Here is an 8442-nt window from a genome sequence, read left to right on the forward strand (position 1 = left end):
AAACTTAAAAAAATATATATATTAAAAAATAAAAAATTTAAAAAAAAATATGATAGAGGTTGGAGAGGTTGTGAATCGTTGCTCATTTGACAAAGCAGGTGACACGGGATCAGGATGGCCGTTGTCGTATTGACGTACGTGAACCGATATTCGTGGAAGATGGTCCGGTAGATACCGAAATAAATAAAAGGAGATAGAGACCCAGAGACTAGAGAGACAGCGAGACCCCAGAGACACAGAGAGCTGCTGAACCACCACGCGCAACGAACCCCTCAGTCCCTTCCAAGACTTTCATGTCCATCTTGCCCAACCAGACCCAAGGTTCTACATCCTCGACTTCCTCCTCTTCGCTCCCTCTATACCCTAATTCCCAACAACATGGAACAACTATACGTGACCTCCTTCAATCTCCATCTCCGCCCTCTCTTTCCCCCCAAGTCGAATCTCTCCAGATCTCCGACTCTCAATCCCCCATCGCTATGCTCCGCTATAATTCAGGTTACTTCTTCTTCTTTTACCATTCTTTGGTTCTTTTTAAAAATAAAAAAATAAAATCTAAGTCAAACCCTATAATTAGGCTGGAATTATTGAAAACAGTGGGAAATTATGTACTCCTGTTTGTTTTCTTTAGAAAGAAGGAACTGAAGTGCTTAATTTGAGCTTAAGAAGCTCAGCTGTGTGGGGTTTCTTGCTTTCGTTTTTGTATTGAAAAAAAAAAAAGAAAACTAATTGGTAATTCAAAGAAAGAAAGCAAAAAATGCGTAGCCATTTTGGTTCATTTAATGGTCCTTGTTTTGGTTCGGTTTGTCTTACTTTTGGTTTATATGGTTAGAGTTCCATTGGCACAGTAAGAGGGAAAGTAGAATTGCTTTGAATTACAACATATTGCAGAGATTTATTTTAGTTTGTTTGATATTTGAATGCTACACTTTTGGGTTTTAACGGGCGAAATTTTCTGTATTTGGCAGTTTCTTTGGCTTCAGCGGAAAAAGATTTTGGTGGATCTTCCAAAAAGGTAGCTTTAATTGCTTTTCTTTTGTTTGTTCTTCTCTCTTAGAATAAGTTTTATTTTTGCACAATCCCCATATGTATAACAAATCATCTTTGTAAAGCATGATCGGTTGCCAGTTGGTCTGGTATGATTTTATGCAACAACCAGGAAATTGGAAGCAGTTAGCAGTGCAAACTCAAAACAAGAAGTAATTAGGATGTTAAATCTTTTGCAGTGAAATTGCAGAAGCTGACATCGGGCATTTTTCTTGTATTTTTTCCTCTCTAGGTAACTGATACTGGGACCCCGAATGATACAAAGACTTTGCCTCACCAAAGCAGTGATACAGATTCCCAGTGTCACTCAGGTGGACGAGGGGTTGGATCAGCCCAGTTGATGGGGAAGATGTCAAGAACTATCATTTCTCCTCGAACCGAACGAAGTATGGTGTCTTTAAATTCTCATGGAAGCAATATGCATTCATCAGGTAGAAAATCCCAGTTTATGAATGGTAACCACTTGCTGAATTTTCATTATGATCCTATTTCTCGTCCTCAGCATCAACCAAGGGCTCTGCCACCAAGAAGGCAGCAGAAGACAAAGCCATACAACAAGGATCTTTTTCTTCAGGCAAATTATAAATTCGTGGTGCTAGATTCAGGAAATTATACTCCTGAATCTATGGATCCAGATAAAATGTTAAGGTGGGAGGATATAATATGTGTAATGTATTCAACCCCATTTCCAGTTCAGTGCCCGATTTGTTTGGAGTATCCTCTTTGTCCACAAATAACCTCATGTGGCCACATCTTTTGTTTCCCATGTATTTTGCAATACTTGTTAATGGGCAAGGAGGATCATAAAGGTGACAGCTGGAAAAGATGTCCATTATGTTTTGTGATGATATCGCCCAAGGATCTATACACCATCTATATTGAGAATGTCAAACAACATTGTGTTGGTGACACTACTGAGTTTGTGCTTTTGACTCGGCAAAAGGATTCCGTTTCTCTATTACATAAAAGCAAACAAGAGACAGATATCATGCTTTGTCACAATCATGAAATCTGTGATCCATTTTCTAAGTTTACATTTACTTCAGATGTAGATCTCTCAGTTAGAAAAGCAATATCTGATCTAGATGGTTGGTTAGTCAGAGCAGATTCAGGGCTTGTTGATGAGTTAGAGAAGCTTCCATATGTATGTGCAGCAATGGAACAATTAGAACAGCGGAAGAAGTATTGGAATGAGCACTGGGCTGGTGAGAGTCACAGATCAAATAAAATTACTGATTTTCAGGCTGAATCTCATGTGCTCATGTCAACTGCATGTGCTACTCGTACTGATTATGATGAGAGTAGTTTTAGATGTGGAACTCTGTCTACCCATGTCAATGACCAAATTAAGTGGTCTGGTAATTCAATACTGGGAGAGTTGAATGGAGGGGCACGTTTGGATAATCAAACTGCAGATCAGAGGGAATTGCTGGAAGGGCAAGACGCATGTCTATCTTCTTCATATGGTGAAAGCCAGAGTTGTCAAAGGCTCTCAAATGAAACTAGAGATGCAAAGGACAAGAACTCATACAATTTCTACCAGGTTACTTTTTTTTTTTTTTTTTTTTTTTTTTTTATCGGTAGTTTCTACCAGGTTACTGATTGTCATACATCCTTCTATTCTCCCTTTGTTTTCTAATCTTGCCTAGCAGACTGATAATCAGTTGTGTAGGGGATTAGGTGCAATCTGGCAACCAAATGGTATAGATCTATTTTTTTTTTTTTTTTTAAATCAGTAATCAAGTTTTATTCATAAGAATAGGCAAAGCCCAAGTACACAAGGAATATATATGAGAAGTACCTAACTAGAGTTTACAACTTATAGTAAAAAGGCTTGGACATTTAGTCCGTTGCAAAGAATGACCCCTACCTATAAGAAAAATGTTTTAAAGAAGAAAAATTTCAGCTCCTCCATTGTCCTCTCGCGGTTTTCAAAGCTTCTATCATTTTGGTCCAGTCAAATACACCAACACATACATATAGGAACCATTTTCTAGATTGCTGCAACTTGTGAATTACCTCTGAGACCTCTCCAGCTTGCTAGAAAATCCACCAATCTAAAAGGCATAACCCATGATAATCCAATTGATGCAAAAAAATAATCCCACATGGTCTTGGCCACCTCGCAATGTAGAAGCAGATGATCTATTGATTCACCATCCTTCTTGCACATGCAAAACCAGTCCAACACCATTCACCATCCTCATTCGAGCACCAACCACCCCAAGCCTCCCCAACCGGTGCATCTATAACTGACTTCCACGGGGCCCCCCTTTCGTGTTGGTACTGCCACAACCATTTACCCAATAGGGCTTGATTGAACTTCATCAAGTTATGAATCCCCAGTCCACCCTCAGAAATTGAAGTACAAACCATTGATCAATTGACCATATGAAATTTGAACTCGTCCTCCAATCCAGTCCACTAGAAATCGCTTTATCAATCTTTGCTGGGAGAGGGAGCAAGGACAAAAAATAGGTGGGTAGGTTAGAAAGAGTACTTTTAATCAAAGTGAGCCTACCTTTAGACAAATACAACCTCTTCCAAGATGTCAATCTGCACTCTACCTTTTCGATCACAGCATTCTAAATCTGCTCTGATTTAAAGGAATCCCCCAAGGGTAAGCCAAGATACTTTAGGGATAGAGAAGATAACCTTACATACTTGGGACAGTCCCCTCCAATACTATTTCAAACTTTGAAAGATTAACTCTCAAACCCTAGATAGCTTCGAAACAAAGAGGTAAGAGCCCTCAAAGATTGGATATGCTTGAGATTTACTTCACAGAATATGAGAGTCTCATCAGCAAAAAGTAGGTGAGAAATATCGATAGAGCCATAATTACCATTCCCCGCCGAGAAACCATAGAGAAAACCACCATCCACAAGGCATACAATCCTCTTACCAAGAGCTTCCATGACAAATAAAAAGAGTAAGGTAGAGAGCGAATCCCCTTGTCTCAAACCACAAGAGGAGTCAAAGAAACCCACTGGTGAATAACTCACCAAGATAGAAAAGCGGACTGCTGATATCCAAAATTCTACCCAATTCAGCAATTTCTCTCCAAAACCACATCTTGCAAGTAAATAAAACAAGAACTTCCAATTTACATGATCGTAGGCTTTTTCCATGTCTAGTTTGCAAAGTAACCCAGGTTCTCGAGATTTGTTCGTCCATCCAATACTTCATTTGCAATTAAGACCGAATCTACAATTTTTCAGTCTTTGACAAATGCATTTTGCAACTTCGAGATTAACTTCTCCATCACCGTACTCAATCAATCCGCTAGCACTTTGGAGAGAATCTCTTAGACCCCATTCACAAGGCTAATGGGATGATATTCTCGAACATCTATGGACCCCACCTTTTTGGGAATGAGTGCTAAAAAGATTGCATTCAGACTTTTTTCAAATTTGGCATTATTATGGAACTCTTGAAATACCTATCAATTTTGGTCTGAATACCCTTTCCCTTGGTTTCTTTCATTTATATATAGAAGAGAGTTACATCTTTGTTGCAGAGTTCAGCGTAATTTTAGTGCCTAATTGCTGCCGGATTTTCTATAGACATTAAGTATCTATAGCCTCAAACGTTAAGTCTATTTACATCCAGCCTAATTCTCCGCTATATACAATCTAGATATAAATGGCTAAATTATCTTCATAACAATACCTGCATAAGATCATCCTTTATCACTTCCCAATAGGTTGGAAAAAGCCCAGGGTAAAACTTTTTTTTTTTTTTGATAAGTAAAATCAAAGTAAAATGGAAGCCCACGTGTGAAGCCCACGTGGAGGGAGACAAGTGCATGCACTTCTTCCATATGGTGGCTAATTCGCATTGAAGGAACAACGCTATTGATATGTTGATGGTAGATGGAGCAACTTCTTCAGATTAGTCAATCATCAAGAACCACATTGCACAGTATTACAAACATCTCCTATCTGAACAACAAACATGGAGACAGAAAGTTTTGACTTTTTCAACATTAGATCAACAGTGTGCAGGATGGCTTGAGAGGCCCTTTAAAGAAGAAGTATGCAAAGTAATCCGAGATATGGCTAGTGACAAGGCTCCAGGCCTTGATAGTTTTACCCTGGTTTTACTTATCATGTGCGTTGTTCCCGAATTATTTATAAATGGAAGCCCACGTGTTTTTTTTTATTTATAAATGGAAGCCCACATGTGCTGTTGAAAAAACCACGTGGGCTTCCATTTATTTATTAGAAATCATGTGCGTTGTTCCCGAATTATTCTCTTTCTAAAGTAAAATTTGACGTTTGTTATGGTTACCTTTTCTATGCTTGTGTCTGTTGCAGGCTGCTGATGGTCAGCATCTGATTCTTCATCCGTTAAACATGAGGTGTCTCATACACCATTATGGGAGTTATGATATGCTTCCACCCAGGTTTGAAGAAAAACTCAGTTAAAAACTCTTTGTGATAAGACATATTTCAAATATATGATCTTGAGTTATTTGATATTCCCATGCCTACCCAAAAGACCAAAAAACAACGTGCTGAAAAAAGCACTCCTGAAACTCGGTAGCTTTGATTTCATCTGCAAAGGGAGTTCCTTCGATCATATACCAACCTATGGAATATCTTTCTCACTATTTGTAGAATTTAATATCTATAAATATATACACATAGGGAAGAAACTTGTAAGGATTTCTGTACGTCCTTCTGGACATTAAGCTGATAATAGTTAGAAAATTAAGATAAGATTTGTCTAAAGTTTAACTACTTATCAAAGAAAGTCTAAAAACCTATTTGATGTACTATTATTTATATGGGTGGTTTTTTTACTCATTCGCTTTCTGATGCAGAATAAGTGGCAGGATTTTACAGTTGGAGACTGTCACTCAGTCAGAGGCCATTAGGAGGCGCTATCGTTACCTAAGCCATTTTTCTTTAACAACAACATTTCAGGTATATTTTTATCTCAATTTTTTTTTCCAGTTTAAATATTTATGTGGTTATATCTTTCTTTTTACTTATCAAAAACAAAAATATTAATGTGGTTTGCTTATTAGCTTTGATTGTTGGCCACCTGATTTTTTTCAGCTTTGTGAAATTGATCTAAGTGAGATACTCTCTCCTGATGCCCTGCACCCCTTCATGGACGAAATAAAGAAGCGTGAAAAGCAGAGGAAACAACTTGCCAGGAAGGTATCATCTCCCGTTCTGAGCTGTGCTTGTGTTTGTACACTTGATAGAAGTATTTTTGTTAATAATTTTGCTAGATAACTCTAATCTCTCAATTCACATAAGGTTTTTAACATGAGAATTCATTGATGGTCAATGTCATTACTAAAACTCCCATATATTACCTCATGATTTCAGGGTCACGTCAAGAATGTAGGAGGGGTATTTAGTTTCATTATATTTTGCGGTTTATGATGGTGCTTTAGGAAATAAGGGTTTGATTTCTTTGCTTTTTATAACGATTGTGTTGTGCGTTGTGCTTGGCACACCCACATGCACACAGGACCTGGAGAGAAAAACTGCAGCATTGTTTGTGCTGTTGGTTGAGTTGCTCTCACTTTCTTTTTTTGGGTGAAGTTTAACATGAACTTGTGAATGCTTTTAGAATTAATTATTTGTTATTTTATTTATAGGACCGAAGGGAGAAAAGTGAGGCTGAAGCTGCTGCTGCAGCTGCATATACCTTGTCCCTGCCCGTATTATCCAGTTTTGGACAGGCCTCTCATGATGAGTTGCCTGCATTTTCCATGGATGACTTTGAAGGTAATCTGCTTTGTCAGGAAATGAGCAGACATCCTACATGTGATAAGTAAATATTTTTTCTTCAAATCCTTCTCTGTACAAAACATTAATTGCACGAAATTCTGGGTAGACTGCAAGCTTTTATGAACCCTTGATATTTTAATGTTCAGGACCTCCCGAGAAGTTAGAAAGTTGTGTTTTGTGGATGTGAATATTGAATGAAGATCCTGATTGTAGTTTACAGAATGTTCCCATTTTATTCTCATCTTCACCTTTGACAGCTTTGGGAAGTTCTCCTGTAACATCGTCAAGCCCTCCAATTGTTGGGGCGAGGAGGCTGTTCTCAAATGTAACAAGGCTTGGTTTTGCTGCCGGTCACGATTCTCCTGGTCTGAAAATTCAAGAACCCAATTCTCTGCCCAACAGTGGAGTGACCACCAATTCTTCTGTTGTAAACGGTACTTCACTAGTGTGAAATTTGATTATGCTTGATTTTCAAATGCTTTGTAATTGCTGCTCTTGATTCTTAAATAGACAAAAGGATGAAGCATCAGTAGCGTGCTAAACTACCTTCTCGTGTTTTCTCTGTTAAGGCTGTTAGAAAGCTGCTGCTGGAATATGTCCTACCCTCTGATTTTTGAACTTTTGTCTCCACAGGTTCCCAAAATGCAGGCACACCTTCATTTGCCAATGTAGTATCCAAAGCAAAATCTGTTGAAACTTTGGATGCGCCCAAGTTGAATGAGCTAGGGAAGAAGGGGAAGAAACCAAGTCGTGTACTTATGTCAACAGCTGGTGGTCGGCGGTATTGATTACTATGGTGCTATGAAAATATCCCCACCCCCCACCCACTTTCCTTTCCCATCTCAATAAAAGAAAAAAGAAAATGAGCTTCTGTTTATAAGACCCCAGTATGACCGTCGATGTAAAATGGATGAGTATTGGAACCTATAACTTGTAATTTCCAGCGCTTGCGAAGTTTCTGAAAAGGGTTGTGTGCTTTATTGGTACAAGTGGCATGATTGTTCCCTATAATTCACTATAATCGAAGGAAATAAATTAAAGCAGCAGCACCTTGAGACCTGAATCTATGTGCCGAAGCATGTGCTATTCAATCTATTAAATTGTCTTGCGTCTTTTGTACATGTGAGAGATTTATCTTTTTGATAATAAAAGGTTAAAATAAGGGTGTGTAATTGAGAAGTAAACATGCCATGTGGTTGGTCAAAGGATCTTATTGTTAAACAGTCTACAGGCTGATAAATTACATTCATAGGAATTATTTAGCTATCCTTTTAATAAATAAAATCTGAGGCTTCTTTTATATTGTAATTATTTGTATAGGCCTTAAGATGTTTATGATTTAGATGTAAGAGCATTAGTAGTGGTCTCAACAAATTTTAACTAAAATTTAGCTAAAAAATTCACTTTTATAAATTTTAGTTAGTCACTTTTTATAACTCCAAATAATAGGTTCAACAAATTTTTTACTATTTGATTAAAATATTGATTTTTAACTTTTTATTATGTTAATTCTAATTGTAATTTGAATATAATTGTATTAAATATTATGGTTTTAATATTGTATTTACACCCAAAAGCCAAAAAAAAAAAAAAAAAAAAAAAACAAACAAACAAACAGAGTTTAAAGTGGCGATGATGGAAA

The 8442-nt window shown here is 37.5% G+C and overlaps 1 protein-coding gene across 2 annotated transcripts; it reads left to right on the top strand.

Moving 5' to 3' along the window:
• The first annotated feature begins 113 nt into the window (after positions 1-113).
• Positions 114-7863, top strand: LOC122302224 (RING finger protein 10). Of its 2 annotated transcripts, XM_043113369.1 has the most exons (9): positions 121-498; positions 969-1015; positions 1280-2590; positions 5367-5455; positions 5876-5978; positions 6114-6218; positions 6668-6797; positions 7058-7234; positions 7434-7863. In XM_043113369.1, exons 1-9 carry the CDS (start codon positions 294-296, stop codon positions 7586-7588), a joined length of 2322 nt encoding a protein of 773 aa, XP_042969303.1. In that variant the 5' UTR covers positions 121-293; the 3' UTR covers positions 7589-7863. The 2 variants fall into 2 exon arrangements, with proteins under 2 accessions (XP_042969304.1, XP_042969303.1); XM_043113370.1 differs by lacking the exons at positions 7058-7234; positions 7434-7863 and adding an exon at positions 6947-7013 and having other exon boundaries at positions 114-498; positions 6668-6843.
• Positions 7864-8442: the final 579 nt, after the last annotated feature.

The sequence above is a fragment of the Carya illinoinensis genome, chromosome 3 (genome assembly GCF_018687715.1).
Source record: "Carya illinoinensis cultivar Pawnee chromosome 3, C.illinoinensisPawnee_v1, whole genome shotgun sequence".
NCBI classification, from domain to species: Eukaryota; Viridiplantae; Streptophyta; class Magnoliopsida; order Fagales; family Juglandaceae; genus Carya; species Carya illinoinensis.